The sequence below is a fragment of the Perca fluviatilis genome, chromosome 6 (genome assembly GCF_010015445.1).
Source record: "Perca fluviatilis chromosome 6, GENO_Pfluv_1.0, whole genome shotgun sequence".
Lineage (NCBI taxonomy): Eukaryota > Metazoa > Chordata > Actinopteri > Perciformes > Percidae > Perca > Perca fluviatilis.
In genome coordinates, this window is record NC_053117.1 from 7,075,056 (window position 1) to 7,102,985 (window position 27,930).

The 27,930-nt window shown below is 41.0% G+C and overlaps 1 protein-coding gene across 1 annotated transcript; it reads left to right on the plus strand.

The window, feature by feature from the left end:
* The first annotated feature begins 270 nt into the window (after positions 1-270).
* Positions 271-26,839, plus strand: cds2 (CDP-diacylglycerol synthase (phosphatidate cytidylyltransferase) 2). Its single transcript, XM_039803500.1, has 13 exons — positions 271-490; positions 6,692-6,834; positions 7,613-7,709; positions 8,211-8,308; positions 8,854-8,993; positions 14,145-14,203; positions 18,086-18,168; positions 18,834-18,921; positions 20,310-20,378; positions 23,854-24,006; positions 25,354-25,473; positions 26,035-26,138; positions 26,508-26,839. Exons 1-13 carry the CDS (start codon positions 419-421, stop codon positions 26,641-26,643), a joined length of 1,362 nt encoding a protein of 453 aa, XP_039659434.1. The 5' UTR covers positions 271-418; the 3' UTR covers positions 26,644-26,839.
* Positions 26,840-27,930: the final 1,091 nt, after the last annotated feature.

Sequence of the window (27,930 nt, forward strand, 5' to 3'; positions counted from 1 at the left end):
AGGGAGGGGCCCATAGAAAATGCCTTTCTACAGGGACCAGAATTTTGAGCTACACCCCTGGTGCCATCTGCTTTTGGAGAAAAGTCTGGGATACAGTTTAAAAAAAAAAAACTTTTAATGTACTGGTTCTTTGTGTAATAAAATAATTGTTGCCTACCATCATAAACTGTAGAAAAAAGAAAAGAAAAAAAAGAAAGATATACATCCATTACGCTTAAATGCCATCAATGTGGACTTTATTTTGAAAACCGGAAGTTGTTTTTATGTTTCATTCCTGCGGATTTGACACCGTTTGGGTTTATCGAGTGAAAAGTGTTGCTGTGCAAAATCTAGCTACACGCTAGATCTGTCAAATAATAAATCAGTGTCTCGGAGACACAGGACCTTCGCTGTAGTCGTTAGGCTACGATCTGCTAAGATGACAGAGCTAAGGCACCGTGGAGCCAAAGACACCGACCCAACGTTACAGCAGCAGCCGTCAGAGGACAAGGTAACGTTAGCCAGGCTAGCTAGCTAGTTGATAGTCCTAATGTATTATCCTGTGGCTAGTGTGTAGCTAGAGGAAGAGTAATGTCAATATCGATTAAAATCCGGCATTTTGACGTTGGTTTTCCTCTGTGCCCCGTCGCTTACGTAGCAACATTACAATTGTTACTTAAAAGCTATTAAAAGACACTGAAATGCGCTATAGCGGGTAACGTTATACAAGTCATCCGCCAAACTACTCAATGTAGACTTGATTGGTTGATGCTAACGTCTTCCTGTGTGTGCGTTAGTCGTGAAAACAACAGGCGAGCCAAATGCACAAGTCAAAATGTTAAAAACTCTGCTTTCTTTATCATGTAGCTATATGCCGACGTATAGACTGACTCTTATTGTATGGCTAGAAAAATTCTCGTTATATTTTAACCGCTGTTTTTATTTTATGTAAACAATTTGACTGCGTGGGGGGAGACATACCGTACATGGTCTGAGATGTACAGAAGCCTTTAAAAAAAAAAAGCCTCAAGCGAAAAGTGGTGAACGCTGTCCAGTTGTTCTAAACTAATGTTTTTCTAACAACGTTAGCCAAAGGCAGCTGTTTACTGTAATGTTAACGTTAGCTCGCTTACTGCACGACTGCTAAACGGCCAGGGCTCGCAGACGTCATCCCTGCCAGTATGACATAGCTTAGCTGGCCTGACTGCTACAACAACAATAACAACTGCTTCAGGCATTCTGCTGTCTAGCAATGTATTATAATTACTCGTGTCGTGTTGTATTCACACTGAAAGGGAAAAGAAACGCTTTATCGGTGTGTCGAAGTTCTTTTAGTGAATAATCGGAGTCAACAAAGGGGCGTGGTGTGATGGATGTGGGGATCCATCAAGGACAAGAGGACATCATTACAGATAATTGAAGAACAGCTAAGAGCAGATGGGGAAAGTAGCCGAGGCATTAGCTACATCCATAATTGAAACCACATAGGGCATATCAGGGGAATTACTCAGCCCACAAAGTGCTTAGACTTTTTTTCTTTCTGTTATTTATTATTGTATGTCTTTTGGCTGTGAGCAGTACTTACTAACTGACTTTGTGGTACTAATGTGAAGTGTTGTCAGGTTATTAATTTCTAATCGTAAAGAGGTGTTGACTGTCAAACTGATTTAAAAATTTTTTTTTTTTATTTGTAGTAGGCTATTAGCCTGGTTGACACCAGACCCTTCTCACTTGTAACTGAGAGTGGGTCTGGGCAAGCTTCATTCACAGCCCATTTCCAAAGGGGCGTCAAAAACGGACGCCGCTCAAATGCCTCTCGGCGCAATTGGATAGTCCTTCAACCAATCAGAGCAACGATCCGGGTGACGTGGCAGCGACCTCGCCATCGCTGCGCTCATCGTGTAAAGCTCAACAGTTGTGATTGGTGCATTGATTTGGAAAAATTGGAAATGGGCTTGAATGGGCTCTTGGCCAGACTGACTTGCAGAGCAGATCTCAAATTTGCCGGAAGTTCGTCAGGGTTTTCCCAGGCTAGTAGGCTATCTATCTACCAATATAGAAACAAATCCATCCAGTAATTATTATTTTTTTTGTCAGTGAAATAAAGCTCAAAATGCAGGCATCCGCACCCTACATGTAATCGAAAGCATTATTGCTTATTGGCTCACTGACGCTGAAATAAGATTTACTCCTTAGGTATTGAAATTTGGTATTGAATGACGAGTAGGGCTGGGCAATATATCGATATCCTGATATGAGACTAGATTTTGGATAACGTAATATAGTGATATGACATAAGTGTCGTCTTTTCCTGGTTTTAAAGGCTGCATTACAGTAAAGTGATGTACTTTTCTGAACTTACCAGACTGTTCTAGCTGTTTATTATTTGCCTTTTCCCCACTTAGACATTATGTCCACATTACTGATGATTATTTATCTAAAATCTAAGTGTGAAAATAATTTGTTAAAGCACCAATTGTCAACCCTAGAATATCGCCGCAATATCCATATCGAGGTATTTGCTCAAGAATATCGTGATATCTGATTTTCTCCCTATCGCCCAGCCCTAATGACGAGGCATTTTTCGATACTCTATTCTTTCGGCAAATTCGGTCGGTGCCTATAAAGTATACCGTACCTAGTGTACCTATATCAGTACCCAGCCCTAGGATTAATTTAGTGTGGGGTAAACTGGGCGACATGCAAGTGCAGATGTGGAAACCATGGAAATTATGCAAGTGTCCGATGTTGAAATTCCGGCAAATAGTAAATTGTCATGCGTTTTAAGATGACCACAAGCAATATCGCTCAACAATCATCCACAAGACGACGTTTATTACTGCAGGACATGCAGCTGATGGTGGTGGATCCCCTTCCAGCAACAACCTGATAAAGTAAAAGGTGGGGCGGGGAAGTGGAAGTTCAATCTACTCTGGCCCTGTTATGATCTTTTTATCTGGATAAGCTTAAGAAGAACAACAACTGTAGAGAAAATGACATTGTTTATGAAATGGGTAGGACATTAGTTTAGGTAAGGTACTTTCATGGTGCTTTGCACTAATAGGAGGAGAGTGAAATTCAGTTTACATATTTACGAATGAGTCACACTGTGATCAAACTATGTAAACATATAAGATGCCCCAAAATTCAGCTGCAACACCATTTCTGGATATGTGCGTGGGGCATTATCTGGTGGTGTGTGTTTCTAATTATAGACCTTGTGTGCTGTTTCAGGCGATGTCAGAAAGTCTCGTTCTAAATGACCATCTGAACACACGTGTGGTCTGTAGCTATTTCAAACATTTTCAAGAAGTTTGCTCTTAAATATTTGAGCCTAATAAACTAACAGCACAACACAATCTGAAAAAACTCAATCTCCAACTTCCTCTTTTCCTTTTTGCTTTATTAAACCTCTAAAATCCCACTAAAAATGGCCTTTTTCTATTGAATTGGAGATAAAAAAAAAAGAAAAAGAAACTGGAGACACTCAGTGTTGACGCCTGGTAAAGGGGAGGAGTCTTTTTGTGAAATGAGCGCCTATTTTTAACTCGAGCATCCTGAGTGACGGAAATTGTCTCCATAGAAACCAGCAGGCGGAGAATGGGTCTGTAGGTGCGTGTCTTCTTGTGCCTGCTTCTGCATTCACTTGGCGCGTTGAACTATTGACAGTGCATTTTGGAAGAGTGTTTCATATGATTTGAGCAAAGTAAAGGACATTTTACAAATATTATAATAAATGTACAGTTTTATTTAATTTATTTTTAGCTAAGTTGATGCCGAGAGAAGGGGCAGTCCGTCTTTAGCTAAGGGACGCTGTAACAAACTGACTGTTGCAGCTGTTGAAATGGGATCCTCAGCAAGGTCAACGTAAAATCTCTCTAAAGAGCCAACGGAATCAGAACGGCAGGGAATTATTTCAAAGACAAAACATTTCTAGTTTTATTGAGGTCCTTCTCACATTATGACATATTTCCGTTGTAACCTTTCATTATTAATACCATGGGTGATTTTTAGACCCTTTTTAGGGGGGCTCAAGCCCCTCTAAATTTCATCTCAGCCCCCCCTAAACATTTTTTATTTATTTTTTAAAAATAAATGTTAGTGCTTCAAGTGAGATTTTGTTAACTGTTAGTGACAGAGGACAAACCATTGCCTTTAACAGAAACGTAGTGTTGGCCAATCGGAGGTGGTTGTGCCAGACTCCCGCCTTTAGCTGAGTCTCGGTCTAATCTGTCAGAGGGAGAGCAGGAGACGGTTGTGAAGTTTAACGTTGGTAGTCCCCAGAGAACAAGTTGGGGACTACGCGGATCAGAAGCCAAATTGAAACGTAAGCAACTAAAATTGCTGAATGTTAGAACATTGTGTCATAAAATGTATATAAACGTCTCCGTGCGTGCTCGTACGTAAGCTCGCGCCATCTACAGAGGCTCGTGCCACGTATAACCGAAGCTTAACTTTCACACAGTCTCAAAACAGCAAGCCGACCGTCTGCAGTGTGAATGTGAGGTGAGAACTCTGAGCCTAATTTGGTCAGCGGCAGAGAGAGAGTCCTGTTGGGGGTTTAAAACGCGAAAGTACATACTGACCTAAAGAAACCTCTTGTTTTCATCAAACGAGCTGTAACTGCCACCATCTGATGACATCCATCCTTTGATTGTAGTTACCATGGAGATCAGTGTGTTTTTAAACGGGGCTCAGTGAACAGATGGTTCTGGGAAATCAACAATATGGATGGAGATGATATGGTGCAGCGTTTAGTCGCCCACACATAGCCTACTTCTGCACCGGCAGTCCTGCTGCTGGTTTCTTAACACTGCATGTCCACCCTGATATGATGGAGCCTGCTGCCGTTTGTTCGGTCACATATAAATTCACAGAACACAGAATATTGTGAATTAGGTGGTATACCAGCAAGGGCCTTCAGGGCATTACACCACATCTTTGGTCCACCCACACAGGTGTTTTCAATAACTTTTGCAAATTAGACCTTTTTCCCATGGATTTGTGTGACATAGGATTGACCATTTGCTCAACCTTTCTCCTGAACAGTGAGTAGGCTATCCAATCACAGCAAACTGACCTGGCACGGCAGGTCTGCCAAGCTTTGAATTGAGCAGTGTGCGTTAGGGCTGCTCGATTATGGGGAAAAAAATCATAATCCTGATCATTTTGGTCAATATTGAAATCACAATAATTTAACATGATTACTTGCAAAGCTGATTATTACAGACTGATTGTAGAAGGAAGTGTTGATTAAAGCACTTTGATAAAATGCCTATAGTGTAAGATTACTGCTCACATAGTATAATGATAAACTGATAAATTAACTGTATCCAGATCAGGAAGTCGGATGACAGAAAATTAAGGATAAATGTAATTTGAGGAAATTTCTCAGCTACGGTGGAGAAGTGAAGAGGGGGAAATGGTGCAAGACGTGTGTGTGTGTGTGTGTGTGTGTGTGTGTGTGTGTGTGTGTGTGTGTGTGTGTGTGTGTGTGTGTGTGTGTGTGTGTGTGTGTGTGTGTGTGTGTGTGTGTGTGTGTGTGTGTGTGTGTGTGTGTGTGTGTGTGTGTTGTCCTATAAAGGGCAAAAAGTACCAAGAGCCATCTAACCTAAATACCATATCATGTGATTTAGTTTGAGGCCATCCCCGTGGCAGTTGCCATGTAATGAGTATTTGACAGTTTACACTCTGACTTAAATAAAGAGCTGTGCACTGGCCCTGTGCTGCAGGAAATATGTAAAATACAGTCATATGTCATATTCTTGGATAGTTTCTAACCGAAAAAAAGAAAAAAAAAAAAAACATTTGGGGCATAGTCAGGGTTTCCCCCAGAAAAGTTGTTTAGCCCGGTGGAAAGGGTCTTTTTTCCGATTGGGGGCCCGGCTGGGGCCAGTCACAGACTGATGGCAGCATCAATGTAGAGCCCGATAGCTTCTGTGACAACATAATCATGGATGGAATCGCAAATTTTAGAATTTTTAAAAAGCCAAACCCAGATTCCATAGGGCCACACATTAAGTCAGTGCTAAAAGCTGGAGATTTGAAAATATGACTACGTCATCAAGTTTGTAACCGAGCTGCCCCACTGTAACTGTAGTATTAAAAACTTCTTGACATACATTAAAAAAATAATTCTCAGTGGCTTAGTCCTGGTGGGGGGTAGTGCATAGAGTGTGTAGAGCCAGACCCTGGCTAATCCACACAGCATTCCGGGATGGAAGAAAAACGTGCTCTGGTTTATTGGCATTTCTTTAAACCAATCACAATCGTCTTGGCGGCACTAAGCGCCGGACCGAGCAAGTACCTCTACTAAACAGCCTCGAGAAGGAACTTGTTTTGGTGGAACATGTGTACGTTCAAAAGTTGTTTTAGTCGTGCAACAGAAAAGATTGGACAGATAGTTTAGCTAGCTGTCTGGATTTACCCTGCAGAGATCTGAGGAGCAGTCAACCATAGACCTCAGAAATCCACCAGAGTTTAAAATTCCCAACGCAAAGACAGCGGAAGATAACGGACATCGGCGAAAAGACATGCATCTGGCGGAATTTCCATTCTACTGGATTTTAAGAAGAAACAAACTAAAATATAAATATTTTTAAATGCAAAGACTGAAGAGCCACTTGTGTTTTTTTTTTTGTATCGCTACAATACCATATCTTTGCTAAATGTCAGTGTCTTATTTCTCCTCTGTTTTTTTTCTGTTTGTCAGGGTTCAGACAGTGAGCTGAAGGTGGAAAAAGATGGGGCGTCAGATGGCGAGTCCAAGGTGGACTCAGGCGTCCCAGAGGTGCCGGTCTCGGCTGATGACACCCCTGAGGTTCTAAACAAGGCCCTGTCTGGACTCTCTTCAAGGTACCATCACTGTTGAAGAGCAAAACCACATTGCTGATTTTTGTCTGTAGTAATAAAAGGTCTTTACAGCAGAGATCTTAACTCTCAGGACCCCCCCTGTTGAAGATCTCTGAGACCCCCTTGAGTTTTTTTTTTTTTTTTGGTTTAAAAAACATTTTTTAAACTGTCTTAACATGAGTCCAACATATTTTTAGTAAATATAAATCAGCCTTTATGTGAAAAAAAAACAAAACATTGATGGTTAGGTAGTCACCGCGTTTTCGGCATGGGGTTTAGGTGTCCTTCATCAAGTGACATTTTTCAATTTAAAAAAAAAATACAATTTCCCCATACAGTTTTTTCTCTTTGCGGGCTTTTTGGTCTTTTTTTCTTTGGGGTTGTTTTTGGTCTTTGTGGTCATTTGGAGTGTCCTTGTAGTCTTTTCTTGTCCGTTTTGTGGTGGTTTTGCGTCTCTTTCACATGGGACAGTTATTATCACCATATCTGTGTCTAAAACGTTGGAAAAGCCAGAGCAGATGATAATTACTCAAAAAGCTTAAAGACAAAACTTGTTAAAAAGTCCACTGGGGACCGACTACAATCATTAGATCTGAAAAAAGCCTTTAGGTCTATTCCACTGTTTATATGCTGCCCAAAACGGCTCGGGTGCTGCGCCTTAACCTTATAAGAGTGGATTTAAAAAAAAAAAAGATAGCCAAATGGTTATTTTTTTTATGAATCTGTTTTGCTTGGTTTTAAAAGGATTTCTAACTTGTGTGTGTGTGTGTGTGTCCTTCAGATGGAAGAACTGGTGGGTCCGAGGCATCCTCACACTAGCCATGATCTCCTTCTTCTTCCTCATCATCTACCTGGGCCCCATGGTGCTTATGATGATCGTGAGTACAAACCACGCTGACGGCGCTGTGCAAAAGCTCGGACACTGCGCTGCTTCAGTGGAGTGGAACACAGTATAATGATTAACAAAATTCCTAGTTTAAAACGTAAAGGATATAATAAGCCGTGGTCTCTCATATGTTTACATAAGTTATATTTACGGTGCAGGCACAGCTCATTTTCTCAATGACTTGTGCAGTGTACTAGGGTCCGTACAGTCATTTCTCTGTGCAGGACGTTCAGTTGAAAACGTAATCTCATATGGATTAATGGGATCCAGGCTCCTGTCATCTGGGAAATCCCTGGAAATAGGCCTGTCAGCCATTTTGTGTCACTAGGACACCAGGACGTGGGACATATTTACACACACACACACACACACACACACACACACACACACACACACACACACACACACACACACACACACACACACACACACAGAAACAAAATCTGTACAATATTTATTGTATTTATTATTTATTGTTTATATATCTTTGCAGGTCCTCTGTGTTCAGATCAAGTGCTTCCATGAAATCATCACCATTGGCTACAGTGTGTACCACTCCTACCACCTGCCCTGGTTCAGGACGTTGAGCTGGTGAGGGCGCAACCACACACACACACACACACACACACACACACACACACACTATCACACATTTTATAATAATTACAATAATTTAGGTGTTGTGCAAATATCCTTGCATGCTCTTTTCTTATTGTTTTGTCTCATGTTTTATTTTGTTGCAGACTCCCAGAGGTTTGTTTTCTGACCTGATTACATTTTGAGTAGGTCGTAGATTATTAAGCCAATCAAGCAAAAATGGCAAAAATAATTGTGAATCATCAGTGCTGTTTTGATTTTAGCAATAGTGGTGTACAGTTTTAGTGTGATAGATGGCAGATCCTGACATTCACTATGCCATAAGCCTGAATAATCTAAACTTTAAACTGTATTCCATGTACAGTTAGCGATTTGGACTAAAAACATTTGGCCTTCGAACTTTTGCCATGCAGGGAAGTGAGTCAGTGAAGTTTCTTCACATGGCCTCGCTGTTTTTTTCTGCTGGCATAGTGAATGCGGAGTCTGATGAGCTGCTGTTCTAAAGATGTGAGACTTGTACATTTGCTCCACCCCCACAGGTACTTCTTGCTGTGTGTGAACTACTTCTTCTATGGTGAGACTGTGACAGATTCCTTCTTCGCACTGGTGCAAAGGGAGGAGCCGCTCCGCATCCTCAGCAAATACCACCGAATTATCTCCTTCGCCCTCTATCTCACAGGTACAAACACTGAGACCCCAGCTGGGAATAAAGTAGCGCTGGGACAATATGCTTCTGTCTCAATTCCATTCTTTCGCGATGCATGGGTGCCGATTAGGTTTTTGTATTGCGATTTTCATGCATTGCGATTCTAGAAGTATTGCGATCTTCTTTTACAAAAACAAAAGAAGGCCTAGCATTACCTTTTTATGATATGAAATGTTTAATATGTTACTTAGCTTGGCATTTCTTTCACATGAATTTTCAAAAGCAGCACAAAAGTCTGTGTCTTTCTACGAGTCATTGTGGCCAAGCGTGTCAGATGTCCGTCCCCCAAAATGGCGGCAACGCAGACGTATCTCTCAAACCGAAGGCGGTATCTACGTATTTATATCTGTGGTCTATTCATTCTGTTCAAACCCAGCTTTTCTGCACAGTAAAGATTAGGCTACACTAATATTATTAGTATCGTACTTTTGTACTGGAATTGGATTCCGGTGGTGGCTTTCCAACTCATGTGATCCAAACACTTCCAGTTACTCCAGAGCGTTGTTTCTGCCATAGCGTAATGTCGCTATAGCATTTATTAGAGGTGTGCAAAAAAATCGATTCACATTTGAATTGCGATTCAAGCTCTACCGATTCAAAATCAATTCATAGAGTTCCACAAATTGATTCATATATATATATATATATCTCTTTATTTTTAAATTAAATGTCTACTGCAAACACATGGGAAAAGTAACTACCTTTACATATTGTGAATCGTTTTTTGAATCGAAAATCAATTTTGAATTGAATCTTGAGCCTGAAAATCGATATTGAATCGTGACATTTTCTCGAATCGTGCAGCCCTAGCATTTATGTTAACGCAACTGACAAGTTCTATTCATTATACATTGATAGGTTGATTTGACAAAAAAAAAAGACTTTAATCCGATGGTTCTAGAATTTTTTATTTATTTATTAGGTTGATGGCGTCATATGTGACGTCTGCATTTAAAGCTTCGTTCAAAAACCTCAATAGAACATTTTAATGTAAAAAACAAACAAAAAAAACGGTTATTCGGTACAGCCCTACTTAACACCATTACCAAACTCCAGGCACACATAGGTTTTCTAAAGATGACTATACTAGAAAGTTCCATTGTGGCCTAATCCAAAGATGCAACAGGGTGACCTAGTACCGTATTTTCCGGACTATAAGTCGCACTTTTTTTCCTACTGTGGCTGGTCCTGCGACTTATAGTCAGGTGCGACTTATATATCAAAATATATATAATTTAACTTGTTTTTAAATGTTAATTCATACTGAAAACATTACCGTCTACAGCCGCGAGAGGGCGCTCTAGGCTTGTGACAACTAGAATGCTGCTCCTAAAGACAACTGAGAAAGAAAAGAGATAACAAACTGCAGGTAGTATTATGCAGCCGAAAACGGTAATCGAGCAGCAGAAAGAAAGTTTGAAATGAGGGAGAAACTTGTGAGGGAGACTGGCGAAAAGGTGACTCTTACTGCAATGAAGAAAACAAAGAAAGCTAATCGGCTAATCGCGGGCTGAAAGCAAGATGGCCAAAGGTGGAGGAACTAGCTAGTCCACACATGGATGCGTGCTGCCGGGAGCGGCTCGTCAACGGTGTGGAACGCTGCGTCCCGTCCGTTGGCTGTGCGTCTTAGTTGTGTTCGATTTAGAGCTTGAAACGCTATAATGATCCTGTTTCATTGGCCAGTTACCGTGCCACTTGCACATGTTATGGTGCGTTCTTTTTGTCCACCGAAGTCGTTTTACGAGTCATTTTCCGGAGTTACGACCCGGAAGTTGCAAAAGAACGCCCCCGAGGTCGTATTTACGACTCGTCAAGTCGTCTGAACTCAGAGGACCCCGAGCTCACTTTCAAAGATGGCTACGTCGTGCATCACACGTAGTAAACATTGTGGTTTTCTACATTTTTAAGCACTTTTGTCTTTGTTGTAACCAAATGAAGAAGTCGTACACATAGCACTGTATACTGCTACCTATAGCCATGTCGCTACAGTCTTATTATGAGTTAAATACCGCCTCATTAGTTATTGTGAAGCTTGTGCAGCTGAAATTGGCTAGAGACGCTCGGTTGCTATATGACAACAATGGCTTTAAGCCGAGTCTTGAGCAGAAAGCAGAGCAGTAGCCTAACGTTAACGTTAATCAAAATGTAATTTTCATGTATCAAACTGTGAAATATATGTGTGTAATATGTCAATAACTGGGTGAATACAATCCTAAATGTTACAAAAATCCATCTTTTCTCCGACTCGTAGTATTGTGTGACAAAAAGAATGCAACAACCCGCGGTTATTCGTTTTTCGACACGGATGTGACGTCACGCTCGAGCTACTAGTCGCGATTACAAGACAAAAAGAACGCACCATTAGTGCACGTCAGCGCATGGGGCCACTACGTGACAAATCCTATGGAGCGTACCACTCGACAGAGTGACGGTGTAAGTGAAAAAATGGATAGAGACAACAAAAGCGGAACGAATCGGAGAAGGGAAAGAAAAGAAAGAACACAAAAGTAAGAAAATGAGTGTTGCTCAGGGAGAAGACGAAATAACAGAGATTGAAGAGGAAACTTTAGTGGCCAAAAGTAATCCCATCCCGCATGTATTTCTCACCGCTAGCTATCCCGCAACTTTATAAAACAGTGTTTATATGAGGCAGAGGTTGGAGTCGGAAATATTGAATATTTTTCATACACGACCGACCTGCGGTCCAGCCGCACTACGGAGCCGTACATAAGTCTCAGTGTGCACTATAGTGTCGTGAATCGATTTTGATGCGTTTTCCCATAACTTTTGTAATTTTACGTATGTTCAAAAATATTGAATTTAATATCGATTTCGCAATATCCCATTTTGTCAATATCGTGCAACACTAATTTACATTTTGTCAAATGAAACCATTCAATTTAAAGGTGCACTAAGTGATGCTGGGCAAAGACTTGATATTTGAACTCAACTGAACCCCCCCCCCCCCATGAAGCTCCGCCCCCCAGATTCACAAACTACTGGCTGGCCGGCACATTCACATCTCCCCCACATCTACGTTATTAGGTTAGTTACTTCCAAAGATGGTTATTTCAGGCCCCATGCAAACTGGAGAAGAACCACTTCCTGTGCTGCAGGTCGTCTGTTAGTAATTCAGGTCTAATGTAGCTGCTGGCTGATGCCAAACAGGATGTGGGGAGAGGAAGCACCCTGACTCTTTCTGCCTCATGCCTACTAGATTCAAGGTGAAACTGAATGGCCCGGGCTTTCTCACGTCTTCTTTCGTCTTCAAGCAGAAAGGCTTTGAAGATATAATATCATACCCTGAAGTGCCAGAAAATGCTCAAATCTGCAGTGTTTTTGTCATGACATATATTTTTAGATGCTGTATACTTTGCATCTAACCTGGAAAAGAATGAAAATGTCAATGTAAAACTTTAGAAGCAGCCAGCTTCCCCCGGGTCTACAGTATGTCTGGTTTGACTTCCCAGTAAAATGACTCACACATTCTCTGCTGTGCAGTGGTGGAATGTAACCATGTACGTTTACTCCAGTACTGTGCTGACAGCACAAATTTGACATACTTGTACTTGACTTGAGTCTTTTCTTTTCATGCCACTTTCTACTTCTACTCCGCTACATTTCAGAGAGAAATATTGTACTGATATTTACATACTTTTACTTGAGTGACATTGTCAATGCAGGAATTCAACTTGCAACAGAGTGTTTTTTTTACTGTGTGGTATTAGTACTTTTACTGAAGAGTAAAGGATGTGAATACTTCTTCCACCACTGCTGCTGTGCATCATCCTCTCCTCACCTTTAGCCTTGTACACGGTATAAAAAGCTCCAGCGATCCATTTGAAAACATCTTTGCATCCGTACAACGTTAAAGCCTTTTTATAGGTCTATATGTGGAGTGAAAGATTGAGGACATCACTAAAGCAGTGTCCCAAGTAGAGCCCGACCGATATATCGGCGGGCCGATATTATCAACCGATATTAGGCATGTTCCGAACTATCGGTATTGGCATTTATAATGGCCGATCATTTTTTTAAATATTCATTCATCAGAATAATTTATGACAAATAAATGATTCTGATAAATGACTAATTAAAAAAATAAAATAAAAATGGACGAAACACCCTTTAACCATGTTATGAGTGTTGCCGTTGTATGGTTTGTCCACCAGAGGGTGCTCTACAATGTCCCTGTTGGCAACACTCTTTGATTTATTTTTATTTTTATTATTATTTTTTGTTCAAAGGACTTTAAGTCTCATATCTTAAGTTTGTATTTTTGTACATTTTATTTATCAGAACTTTAATATATTTTGATGTTCCTCTGTTCTGTTGTGACAATAAAACAAACATTTTTAAACTGCATTATCATATTATTTTAGTGAGGACTCATAAATAACTTCAAATAACTAATGTTAGGGACATCTGTTTGTTTTGTTACGCGTTTCTGGATTTTTTTTGTTTTTAAATATATATCGGAATATCGGATTTTTAAATCGCCAAATATTTGTATCAGCCTCAAAAATCCTTTTATCGGTCGGGCTCTGGTCCCAAGCATGACCCAGTTCAAAAAAAGCAATACAAAAGTATGGTTTTCACAAGGTACAGAGAGGAGGAAGGGTGACCAGGTGTTCTCACAGATTATTTCTTTATTACCAATATTTATTTTCTGTGTGTGTGTGTAAGTATATACTTATGTAAGGAATTGTAAAGAATGTGTTATAGATATATGATATAGATATGAAGCCATTCGTGATGATGATGATTATTATTATTATTATTATATAGTAGTGGAAAAGGGGTAGGATTTAATAAGCTTCTGCTTCTTTCTTATTCCTTTTCGGACATGTTAAATGAATATTCTGTGTTTAATATTGTTTGGTTTTTGTCCTTTGTAGCTTTTATTGTATTATTATATATGTTTAAAATAATTCATTCATTCCTTCATCCTCACCTACTCACTGCACATTAACTCTGGGCTTTGTCTGAAATAGGTCAAGCTAAATGTAGTTGAGTTTGACCAAAGATGGCCAGGATTCTGACCTCATTAATCTCCCTCTTCTTCACAGCCCTGGTTATGTCCCTGTTAAGTATTTAACACAGCATATTGTCATGTTGTTGCAGGTTTCTGCATGTTTGTGCTGAGTTTGGTGAAGAAGCACTACCGTCTTCAGTTCTACATGGTAAGTGGCATCATGCCTCCCCCAATGGCCTCCATCCTCAAGGCTACTGGCTTATTGATGAGGCCAGCTAAAATACGGGCCCTCCAGTGTATGGAGAAGTGGGCCGGGGATTCGAAAATATCTGGCACACAGTCATTCAGTCATTCCAACTGTGTTGGGTTGGTTGTGTTGAAAAGAAAACCAATGGTACGGTAAAATAGTCGCTTGGTAACTCAACGGGCATCCAATTGACTAAAGCCTACCCCACACCTAAACAGGTAATTTTTTATAAATGTAGCTGTTTCTATGCGTTTTTAGCCTTTCGTCCACACGCCAACTGCGTTTTAGGTCCCAGGTCAGTGAAAACAAATCTTTTTTTGAAGAACGGTGCAATGGTGGATGTGGCCAAAATAATGCTGGTTCTAACCTTGCTAAACAGACTTTTATTTTATTTTTTTTAAACATGTTTTGGTAACACTTTACTTGAAGGTATTGACATAAGAGTGACATGACACTGTCATGAACACATGACACTGTCATGACACATGAACTCTAACCCTAACTTGTTATGACAAAAACCGAATGACACTTACTAAAAGAAGCGTTATGTCATAAATGTTTATGACTTGTTTATAATGTTTATGACACGTTCATGACCGTGTCATGTCACTCTTATGTAGATACCTTTTGAGTAAAATGTAACCCATGTTTTCACATAAATGTAGGCTACAGTTAACGTTTCCACTATATTGAGGAACAGAGATGTCTGAATGTGCTGTGGAACGATCAATGAGCCATTGCAGCCAGGTGGCTTTTCTGCTTCTTTTTTTTCCCAGGCTTCTGATTGGCTAACAGGGCTTTAGGTTCACATTCTTCACGTCTTTGTCACGAGCCAGAGAGAGAGAAAAAAAGTGTTTTTGTTCACATACTGAAAGACAACCTTTGCTCTTGTGTCAGTAGAATGTACTAAACTGCTAAACAGCTACACATACAGTACGCCCGCAATATGTTGCTGTCTGTAACTGAGTACAGCTAGTTCTTAATGTCAAAGAGGAGACACTTCCTCCACCCACATCTTCCAGTCACATTGTGGATTTCATAGAACTAATATCTGGTCACGTTTTAGCTAAAACCCATCACCGATCACAGTAATCTCTGTGTGGTGTATCATCAAATATCATTACAAATATATACTTAATATACACTACTGGTCAAAAGTTTTAGAACACCCCAATTTTTCCAGATTTTTATTGAAATTCATGCAGTTCAATGTCTTATTGTACTCTGAAATGAAAGGATAGCACAAATAAATAATTGAAGTTAAAAAAGAAATCATTGAATCAATTTATAAACCAAAATGTATTCTACATTTTTGACTCATCAAAGTAGCCCCCTTTGGCAGATATAACAGCTGAACACACTCGTGGCATTCTTTCTACAATGGAAATCAAATATTCTTCAGAAAGTTCTTCCCAACTCTGTTGCAGAAGTTCCCTTAAATGTGTGGCACTTGTAGGTTGCTTTGCTTTCACTTTTCTGTCCAGTTCATCCCAAACCAGCTCAATGGGGTTTAAGTCTGGTGACTGTGCTGGCCACTCCATGTTTTTAAGCTTACCATCTTGTTCTTTTTTGCTAAGGTAGTTCTGGCATAGCTTGGACTTATGTTTTGGGTCATTATCTTGCTGTAGGATGAACCCCTGACCAACTAGGCGGATACCAGAGGGTACTGCATGGCGCTGCAAAATGCTGTGGTAGCCGTTTTGGTTCAGGGTGCCTTTCACTCTGTATAAATCACCGACCCTGGATCCAGCAAAACAGCCCCAGACCATCACGCTTCCTCCTCTATGTTTGACAGTTGATGTCACACACTGAAGAACCATCCTTTTGCCTACTCGATGGCGTACAAAAATCCTGCTTGATGAACCGAAGAGTTCAAATTTTGATTCATCAGTCCATAACACCTTCTTCCAGTCTTCAGTAGTCCATTGGCAGTGTTTCTTGGCCCAGGCAAGCCTCTTTTTCTTATTCTGACATCTTAGCAATGGCTTTCTTGCTGCAACTCGACCTATCAAACCTGCAGCTCCAAGTCTTCTCTTTACAGTTGAAACTGAGCTTGCTTATTACGACCACTATTAAGCTGTGCTTGAAGCTGTTGTCCTGTGAGCCGCCTATCACGCAAGCTGTTGACTCTCAGAAACTTGTCTTCTGATTCTGTTGTGGCTTTGGGTCTGCCAGACCTCTTCCTGTCAGTTTCCCCCAGTTTCTAAGTGCAGAATGTGGTGTGGAAGGTGAAGAATACTGTACTCACTGACACCTTGACTTTCTTCGCAATTTCTCTGTAAGAAAGACCAACATTCTTAAGTGTTATGATGGTCTGTCTCTCTTCCATTGTTAATTGCCTTTTTCCCGCCATTTTTATGGCAACACACAATACTATTCAAATAATGCTCAGGAGGGTACGGTACCACAGTGTGTTCCAACAATACTTTTATACAAACAGACAGAGGGGTTGTAAGTAATCCAGACAAGTTGGAACACCAGTGGGAATTGGTAGCACCAACTTTCAAAGCTTGATCAACCTCCATTGCTGCAGAACAGCTTTACATTGTTAACCCATTTCTTGTTCCTTGAAAAAGGCCTTTTTGTAAAAATATTGAAATGTACATTATTTTTCAGTTTTGGGTAACCTTAATTTTTTTTTTTAACCTCAGGCAGTTCACCACTTATCTTTGTACCATTTCAAGCTATTCATTAGACTTGAACTGCTAAAATTTCAATAAAAAACTAGAAAAATTGGGGTGTTGTAAAACTTTTGACCAGTAGTGTATGTCTGGTGTGTCAAGAAATATTTAGAATTAAGACTCACAATCATGAATAGTAAGGGTTTAATTTCAGGCAAATTTCAACTTATCCTTGTGTAAACATACTTGGTTAACAGTGATGGGAGTAATGCGTTACAAAAGTAACGCAAATACAGTAATGTATTCCTTTTTGCTGTAACACAGTAATATAACGCATTACTAATAAAATGTTGGTAATATTATACCAGTTACAATCTCCGTAACGCAAGTTACAATCTCCGTAACGCAAGTTACAACGCATTTTAACCCGACATTTAGTGCCGTTTTGTTTTTTTAACCATTCACCAACACTGTGAAACATTTCGGCACAGAAAAGTCGGCGAGTGGTATTTCCTGTTGCTGTATTCGATGGTTGAAATGACTGCAGAGATGGATACATTTGGACATGGACATTATTTTCCGGAGTTTTTTTACGCTGTGTTGAATGGAGCTGTCCCGTCACCGTTCCCGTGGTCAGAGCCAGAGACGGTAGGCTAGGGACATCTGTGTCCTGTCAGTGCCGACAGCAATGTGCCTGAGCAACTGACAGCTAACAACGTGTCGGGAATTAATGTTTAGTCTTGCTACACGTAATATCATTACATTTTATCAGCGGTGCAAAGTAACTATACCGTAGGCTACTTTGATTCAATTGTTAGGTGCTTTTAATTGAGTATTTTCATTTTCTCCTACTTATTGGGCTACTTCTAGTCCACCACAATTCAGAGTCAAGTAGGCCTATTGTACAATTTACTTCACTATTTATTTTATAGCTTTAGTTACTTTGCAGATTCAGATTAATAATACAAAATAATATTAATTTATGATGTATATAGTGGATAAAGATGAGACTTTGTTGATCCCGTGGTGAAATTCACAAGCTACCTGCCAAGTCATACTTCCGATTTTATTTTGGTGAAAGTAACGCAAAAGTAGCATTACAATTCAGAGACAGTAATATAACTAATTACTCTCAAATGACAGTAACTAGTAATCAATAATGTATTACATTTTGGAAGTAACTTGCCCAACACTGTTGGCTAATGTTGTATTGTGTCCACAGTTTGGTTGGACCCATGTGACCCTGCTGATTGTGGTCACTCAGTCTCACCTTATTATTCACAACCTGTTTGAGGGGATGATCTGGTAAGTAAACTTTATTTCCTTTACATATACTGTATAATATGTATATTCTAGCAGTAAAATGGCTTTTTCTCTCTGGTGTCTACTCCAGAAGAGAAAATTACTTTGAAATCCAACAATGTTAATTTAGTATGTTGATTTGTAGGAGAATTAGCTAGTTAAAATGAATTACTGTTTCAAATGACCTTACCACACATGTAGGGCTGGTTATCGTTCAACAAATATTCGATGCCGGTACCGATACCAATACCATGACTTCGATACCGGTTGCTAAGCCATACTCTTTTTTTTTTTTTTTTTTCGATACCAACTTTAGAAAACAAAAAGAAATGAAAACATTACTGCACAAATCTTTTTATTTATTTTTCAAATCTTACTTCCTGCGTTCCTGTACGACATGTAACGTGAGACAGCCAATCAGCAGCAATATTAGATCTTGGTAGAAGCATGCTGCGTGCTTATTGGCTCACTGACGCTGATGAGATTTACTCCTCGGGTATTGAAATTGGGTATTGAATGACAAGGCATTTTTCGATACTCGATACCTTTTTAGAGGCAATTCGGTCGGTGCCTAAAAAGTATTAAATTCGGTACCCAGCCCTGCACATGTCTTGTTTTATAAAACATATTTTCACCTAGTCTCATGTAAACTCTTCTCGTCTGAACAGGTTCATTGTGCCAATTTCCTGCGTGATCTGTAACGACATTATGGCCTACATGTTTGGTTTCTTCTTTGGCCGCACCCCTCTGATCAAGGTTGGTTTATATCACTGTTGTTTTTAGCTTTTAGAAACCATTAATGTAGGGTCTTAAAAAGTCTAAAATTTCAACATCAAAATTTGAGGCCTTTAAAAAGTCTTAAAAGTATTGTGTTCCAGGTCTTAAATAATTTTAAACCGGTCTTAATTTTTCGGTTGGGATCAGCCAGACCCACGTGACGCATTCGTCCAATCAGCTGCCGGTTTTCATTTTTTGGGCGACAATACAGATTAGCGCCGCCTGCTGTTATGGAGACGTATTTCGTCTTGCGCGCCTGCAGAACGTACGCTCAAGTTGGCATCGCTTCGGTGTGTTCCGAGGCACTTTTTGGACCAACTTGGGGAGACTGATCAGTCTGACTGCCTTTCCTCCTAAAGGCGCTTACACACATAGCAGACAGCCGACCGTTGACAGAAAAGCCAGTCGAAATGATCAGTCTCCCCGTGTTGGTCCAAAAAGTGCCACAGAACACACCAAAAAGACGAGACGAGATGTAATACATCTCTATAACAGCAGGCGGCGCCAATCTGTATTGTTGCCCAGGAAATGAAAACCAGCAGCTGATTGGACGATGGCGGCCGTTCAGAATACGATCTCATATTGTACTAAAATAGTTCACTGAAACATGTTTCTGAGAACATTTTAAGCGAGAAATAGGCCATGCAGTTGCTGAATCTGTCTTCATTTCAGCTCAACAAAGGTCAGTTTAAAAGATTTTCGTCAGATTTTGAGAGACTCTAGTCACCTCATTCCGCTCCCCATTTCCGGGTGAGTCCCGACTGCCCTGCTGGTGACTGAACATGTCAGGTCGGCGAAAATGAACGCCGACAGCCCCCCAGACTGACGACGGCACGGGACACACCGAACAGATTCGCGTCACTGACCTCGCCGACAGACTGTCTAACTGCCGATAATCGGCTAAGTGTGTCAGAGCCATAAGGGGTCGGCCGTCAGGTTGGTGTGTCAGGGCCTTTGTAATAGTCCTATAATGCCAATGAGGAAATCAGGGAATTGTTTCAGACAATGTTTCCGGACTCTGACATCTGACTTTGTTTTTGATGTCGTGATATAGGTTGTAAATTTCAATTCAAAATGGTCTTAAAATGGTCTTAAAAAGGTCTTAAAAAGGTCTTAAAAAGGTCTTGAAAAGTCTTAAATTTGACTTGGTGAAACCTGTAGAAACCCTGTAATGTGCACACTGTTTTTCACTACCAACCACTACCAAATTACTACCCGATTTGAAGAGGATTGTGTACTTGTGTGTTGTTGTACTGCCAGGGCAGGTCAAACATAATCCATGTTTAAGAGCTCTGGGTATTGACTTATTGCGTGCAACATGGTGATATATTAACCTGGTATCCACACCTTGACTGTGTCCTCTGCAGCTATCACCTAAGAAGACATGGGAGGGATTCATCGGTGGACTCTTCTCCACCATTGTGTTTGGCATCATGGTAGGATGGGATTTTTGGCTCATGCCTTTTTATAGCGAATTCCACATTTTGTCTGTTTTAATCCCCACTATAGCCTTGACATTTTTAACAAGTTTGAGGTATATTTTCTTTTCATTGAGACGGACCCATTTGGTTGAAAAGTTGAATCTATTACACTAGGCTGTTTACAAAGAGATTGTTCAAAGCTACACTTAATAAACATTAGGCTTTGATTTTTGACTTTCTAATATAAAAGTTAGCTATACCTGTAGCCAATACATTTGTCTTGCCTGTTGTCACTTCCCATTTGGTGCAGACATGCACACTGGCCACAGTTGCACACATTAAAATGAGAGTAAAGAAAAAGCAACAGGCTGGGATAGATAAGTCTGTGTTACCGTTAAGAGATAATCTCAGTTAGTTATTAAGATGTGTTAATTTCCCTTAAGATCTCAGAAAGATGTAGAAGGGCACCTCCGCCAAGGCATGCCCTATCTCACATTGTTAATGCAGTGTGAATTTTTCCCAGTGGGGAACTCCTTTATTCACATGAATGCAGCACAAATGCCCTATCACTGAGGACAAAAGATTTGAGAAATAGTTCAGCTTTAGGGCCAAATTATCTCTTTATACAATGCTCTGGAACAATTTTGGGCCTCACTGTACAGAAAGCTGAGTTTCTTCTGAACATGTTGATATGAAACGCATGGGGATCAGATCAGGGGATATGTAAACACCCTTAAAAGCAGAATTCAAGAAGATATCTAAGAATTATCCTTGGACTTCGCAGGGTTAACGAAATTAAATAGTAATTTGTGTATCCACTCCTGTGATTCGGATCTGCTCCAAAAATTAAATGGGTTCTTCCTTGGCCCATGTTACACCCTTCCACCAACTTTTATGAAAGTAGTTGTTTCTGTAATCCTGCTGACAGACAAACCAACCAACAAACAGTCAAACTGAGCCGAAAAACAAAACCTCTCTGGCGGAGGTAATAATTTAGGTAGTGACGATTATTGTGGCTGTTTCATTGAATCAGAATTGATGGTATTGTCCTTGTAAGTACATACAACCAAATTAAAAGTGCTACTCTATGGCAGTGTTTCCTCTAGGATTTTTTTTTAGCAGTGGGGGCAGATCTGTCGGACCTAAGGCTATATACATTACACAAAAGGCAAAGAAAATACAATCACTTGTACCTATTGCTTAGTAATAATCATAGTATCTGTCAGAGAAACGTAACTAGTAACTAGTCTCTCGAGTAACAATGTGGGCATTAAGGGCATTAAGGTGGTAAGTGGGCAGAAGAGAGATAGAGAAAGAGGAAGCAGACGTGTTGTAGATGCAACCGGAGCAGAGTTAGTGGTTATTCATTTTATAACGTCGGCCCTGGAGGTAACGAGTCTCTCCTGGTTTGCTGACCACCGTCGGAAACGAAGCGATCAGGAAAGGTTAACCCATTGAAGATTTTAACAGCTTATTAACGTGCCTCATCTGTTGACATTTCCGAATGCCTTCCTACAGTTGCTTAATAAAAAAGGGCTTTCCACACAAACGAACGTAGCCTACATGTGTCATTAGTATGAGGAAAAAATTTGATATTAACTGTGTCGGGCTCGGACACAAATTTCTTAATGCCTGTCGGACTCCGGCTGGGTTTGGTCACGGCTCTGTTGGACGCGGGCCGGGCTCGGACAGAAAAATTCGTCCCGATCCGGACTCTAGTGGGCATCACCGATGCGCTGAAGGCAAAGCCAGAGTCGGTAACGTAGGCTACGGCGTGGATGGACTCTGTTCTGAATCAGAAGAAAAGCACCGGGCGCTCGCTCTGTGAAAGGCGCGGTACACGTAGATGGCCGGTAGCTGTCTACGTGTTCATATAACTTTATACATGCTACAACTGGCTGGAATGATTGCACACATCCTCTCCAAGGAGTGCACCAGCTGTAAAAATGTCCCGGAGGAAGTTCATGCAGCAACTGGCAGAGGAGCTGAGAGCGGAGTTTATGGAGGAAAAAAAGGAAAGCGGCGCACGGTCCGAGCAGCGGCGCACGGTCCGAGCAGCGGCGCACGGTCCGAGCAGCGGCGCACGGCGCTGCGCACTGCAGACACCAAAACGGAGGCAGTGCAGGTTAGGTTATAAATGTTCAAATAACATAGGCCTACTTTTAATTGTTATTTGGCTGTGAGTTATGTTGAATAAATTTCCCCCAATATGTTTCAGGACATGAATGTTTGAAATAATCACGGTTTAGCCTAGGCTACTATGCCATGATATCAGGGGCGTTGTATTGAATCAACAGCCACGTGCAATTTAGCTAGCAGGTGAAGGTGAAACTAATAATGTGCAATAACTACAGACTAATACAGGCTTAAGTGAACTGACAACATAAGTTATACGACTTACAGTTCTCAAGGATGCACACATGCCATCTCAACCGGTCCTCTGGACAGTGTGGCACGCTGCCCACTCGCGTTGTGAAGCGCGTGTCCGCGTTCTGTAACAATCACTGCTGATAGACGGCTTTTTGTTTTCATTTTCTACATTTCTGATACCGTGGCGGGAGAAATCTAACCGTGGCGGAACGCCACGGGCCAATCAACATAGAGGAAACACTGGCTACTCTATGGTGCAAACTAGAGATGCACCGATGGCCGGTGACCGGAATTGGCCGGTTTTCACGTGCTCGGCCACGACCGGCGACCGGCAGGTCAGTCTGACATATGCCGATTTCATGCCGGTCAACGCTACAATTAACTGACAACATAATTCTCGCACATGTAGGGAACCTCCCGAATTAATTTGAAACATCTGTGTGTGTGTGTGCGCAGAAGATAACAAGTTTGCAACATGCAACACCTGCAAGGAAAAAGTTGTGTGAGTTTCCCACACCAGGAGTCCTTTTATATAGTTCTGTTTTATAGTGATCCATTATCTGTTCAAAAATGTTTCTATGTTCTGTGCAAAATGTTCTATTAAAGAAAAGATAGAAAATAAATATTTGTGTGTGCTGTAAAGTGGTTAGAAAAAATGAAATCAGAATCGGCTAAAATCGGTATCGGCTGGCCTAACTCAAAGAAAGTCGAAAATCGGAATCGGCCTAGAAAGTTGTAATCGTTGCATCTCTAGTGCAAACATAAAAACACACACTAAGACTTAAACTAAGAACATAGAGCAGAGAATGTGAAGATGGTAAAACGGCCAACTCTAGCTAACTTCCCTCTTCATGCTTCTCTCTCCCCCACTCCCCCCCCCTCCCCCTTCATGTGCACACATACTAGACCCCCAACCCCCACCCCTAACTCCTTCTTGTTGGTTATCGGCTAGTTTTGTACAGTGTGTTCAGGGGACAGGCAGCTAGCGGATAGTGAGGAGATGTTTGCTGTATGTGACAAAAAATGTTGTAGCCTAAAAAATCGCTTCGAGCACCTTGAAATGTGAGCCAGCAGGCCGGTGGTGTGACTGCAGAGTAACCGAAGCCTCTTCTCCTCCCAGCTGTCCTACGTGATGGCCGGCTGGCCCTACTTTGTGTGCCCGGTGGAATTCAACACCAACTCCAATAGTTTCCAGGTGGAATGTGAGCCGTCGGAGCTTTTCCAGCTCCAGGAATACGCGCTGCCCAGCGTCCTGGAGTCTGTCACTGGATGGGTGAGACTCGCCTGCACTCCTCCTGCTCTCTCTCTCTCTCTCTCTCTCTCTCTCTCTCTCTCTCTCTCTCTCTCTCTCTCTCTCTCTCTATATCTATCTATCTATCTATCTATCTATTCAATGAGGCTTTATTAGCATGACCATATTGACATACAGTATTGCTAAAGCACATAAACAGGGAAACATGTTACACATTTACATACAGTTGTACAGTAGGATGCAGACAATAAAGCATTAGGTTAACATTCGTTATAAAGCACAATAATGTCAACATGTTCTCCTCCGCCATCTTTTTGGCTTTAGGGCAGGGGTCTTCAGTGTTTTTCAAGCCAAGGACCCCGTAAATGCGAGAGAGACAGAGCAGGGACCCCCTACTAAAAATATTTTATAAAATTAAATTGCATAATAAACTGTGCCTTTATACATACATTTTAAGTGCATGTAATGCTAAGCTATTAAAATAAATGTTGGTATGATTTTATAAATCATGTTTTTATGTGGCACAGTGAATCCTTAGGATGAACTGTATCTGTGGATGGCTACCCTATTGACTACCTTACCTACTGTATAGGCCAGTAAGCCTATCATCAATGTGTTTTTTTTTTTTTTTCTTCACAAATAGGCTGATTTTGCTAATAATTTGTTGGATTCCTGTTGAGACATTTTCATATTTGAAAAAACCTTCAAAAGTTGCAAAGAAGCAAGTAAGACAGTGTGCAGGAGTTTCTTTGCAACTTTACTGTCCCCCTCCGACGCACCTGTCTCACGTTATAGATGTAATTATTAGTTAAGTATTTTTCTGTAAAAAATGAAAAACTTTCAAAAAATTAACAATAATTTGCAGTAACTCTGAGGACCCTCTAGGGGTCCTGGACCCCCTGTTGAAGATCCCTGCTTTAGTGTGTCTCTTTGCATTACGGCTCCACAAGTCACACACAAACTAATGTGAATATTAAAGAATGAAATATGAACTATATTGCAAAAGCTAGTATGTTGTATAAGTTATTGATATATTTGTGCAACATCCTTTCCAATAATTCGTAGGTGGACAATGCTTAACTGATATAATACAGCATCTGTAAAGATGTAGCTAGATATACTGTAATATGTAATATTTTTTTGTAACATTTTATTTTTTCAGGACTTAGCTGCTAGTTTCAGCTCACATTGTGGCCAACACATTTCCAAAATCCATTAAGAAATGCACAACTAAAGAAGGGGTGGGAAATGGGTAAAAAAATGTGGAGTGACCCATTTTTCTAGGCAGTCCCATGTTTAAACGCTGGTTGATCGTGGATAATTGCTGGTGTCTGTTTTTGTTCTAACACTCTCTTCTCGTCTCCACAGACCACAGTGCGTCTCTATCCGTTCCAGATCCACAGCATCGCTCTCTCCTCCTTCGCCTCCATCATGGGACCTTTCGGCGGCTTCTTTGCCAGCGGCTTCAAAAGAGCCTTCAAGATCAAGGTAGGGACGACGGACACCTGTCAGTCTGCTCACAGGGCTTATTTTCTTCTTCATGTTTGCATAATCTATCTGCTCATTAGGTTTTGAGAAAAAAAAATAAAATATTTGAAAATCATTCAAATAAAAAATTCCCTAGTAATGATATATTTCTTTTTTTTTTTTTTATAATTTTTTTATACCAATGATTCACCTAAATATTTTCTGTTCATACAGTATGGCTGACAGCTACTACATCATATCCATTTTCTGACCGAAAGTAGAAAATCTATTTATTTTATTATTTATGAAATACATGTCAGACTGACTATGACTCACATGTGATGATGATGATTTTTTTTTTTTAAGAAAACAATTCACTTTTAGAAATGTCTCATAGCATATATATCCTCTCTACTGCTCATGTCTGTCAGGTCACCTGTAGAAAGTCTTAGATCTCAGTAAGCTGTGTGTTGTGCTCAGTTACATTTAAAACAAACTGTGACTGTCTGTCGACTTTGCTGTAATTATTTATGATGTTCAGAGGAGCAGTCCGAGCACACGTACTGTCCTTTGTCCTTTCAGGATTTTGCCAACACCATCCCGGGCCATGGTGGCATCATGGACCGATTCGACTGCCAGTACCTCATGGCCACATTTGTTAACGTCTACATTGCTAGCTTCATCAGGTAAAATCCTCCTTATAAAATGATGACACTTGAATATGTTAATACGTTGAATATCTCAATTAGCAGTTTACAGTTAGCCTAGAAATCTAGACGCACCCTAGCGGCAGCTAGTATCCACCGATTTACAAGCGTCTCCCTTCGCCGTTTAAGTCGATGGGAACAAGTCTTTTTGGGCCCCGTGGCATCACGTGACCGACACAGAAGTTTGGCCGTTTTGTCAAATTTGGCTTCAAAGCCCGGCACACTTCGGCACACTATTTCAGGGTAGCTAAGCTAGCCTCAGGGATTCCATCAAAGGTCCGTTCTGTTGAGTTGACCTGAGAACTTTAGACCTCTGACGACGTACGGCGATCTACTCCCTCCTCTCAGGGGCCCCAACCCCGGCAAGGTGATCCAGCAGCTCCTGGCCCTCCGCGTCGATCAGCAGCTCCACATCTTCAACTCGCTGAAGGCTCACCTGACAGAGAAGGGCCTGCTGCCGGCGCTCCAGGAGGCCGCCGCCTAGAGCAACACCCCCTCCCCCCAGCACCCACACCAGCTCGCCCTGAGAGGGAGACCCGAGAGGAGGGCAGCGCCCTGAGGGCCCAGTGGCAGCCAAGGATCTCGGGGAGACTCGCAGTGGTGTGTGTGTGTGTGTGTGTGTGTGTGTGTGTGTGTGTGTGTGTGTGTGTGTGTGTGTGTGTGTGTGTGTGTGTGTGTGTGTGTGTGTGTGTGTGTGTGTGTGTGTGTGTGTGTGTGTGTGTGTGTGTGTGTGTGTGTGTGTGTGTGTGTGTGTGTGTGTGTGTGTGTGTGTGTGTGAGTGACCCAAAACTACAGCCTTGGGTCATTCCATTTCATTTGGGTATGAGAGTCGTGTGTGTTTGTATTCATTCAGTCTGTGAATCATGTTTCTGAGCACCTGTGTTTTTCAGTTAGAGTTAGTGAATTACTCTACCTTTTGTTACACATTTCCATTACGGCACACTGTACACATCCACACTGTTGAACAACACGTTGGTCAGCTGTTCATTTCTACCTGTACACACCTCTATATACCTATTAATGTGTGTTAATATTTTATTGTACTTTTTGTTTTAATGTACTGCTCTCAACCCTGTTACTCACTGTATTGTTACCCCAGCTGCACCCACCCCTACCCCTTCCCCAAATTTAACTTTTATTTTTCTTTGTTGTGATTGTTTCTATTTATACATCGATTGGTTTTATATTTGGTATGTTCTATTATATATCTATGTCTTGTCTGTTTTTATTCAGACTGAATTCAACTTTACCATCTGCCCCGCGGCATTTCGCGTGCTTCCCCGTGTTTTTGCTGCCATTCACCATTTCCAGCCTCTCGCTCTGCCAAACCATTGACATCATTAGCATCAAGCGGTAAAGCCCTAAGTTGATTGGCTAAGTTACAAGGGTGCGAATCTTCACTGGTCTCACATATCCGATTATGATTATTCCGCCAACGAGGCAAATCGATTGGATATCGCGTGCATCACGATGAGTCAGCCTCCTCAATATCATTATATATTGCCACACGTGGTTTTCATCAGCAAATTCAAGCAGTCCGATACATAGGAACTCCCCTTTTTATTGTATCTGCTCTTAAAATAGACACTTCCTGAATGTGATGGAGTCTGAACACAGGAGACAACAGACAAAAGGCAACAACAACAAAAAAGCAGCAACCTTAAATTAACAAGCAATAATCGATTATGGTCTGCCGCTATATCGATGCAGAATCGTCCAGGTCTGCATCGCGATGCAATGAATAATTTCAACACCCCTATAAGTTAAAGGT

Coding starts and splice junctions, on each gene's coding strand:
- cds2 (XM_039803500.1), top strand. CDS start 419: ATGACAGAGCTAAGGCACCGTGGAGCCAAAGACACCGACCCAACGTTA. Junction 7,710..8,210: donor CCATGGTGCTTATGATGATC/GTGAGTACAAAC, acceptor ATATCTTTGCAG/GTCCTCTGTGTTCAGATCAA. Junction 26,139..26,507: donor TACATTGCTAGCTTCATCAG/GTAAAATCCTCC, acceptor CCCTCCTCTCAG/GGGCCCCAACCCCGGCAAGG.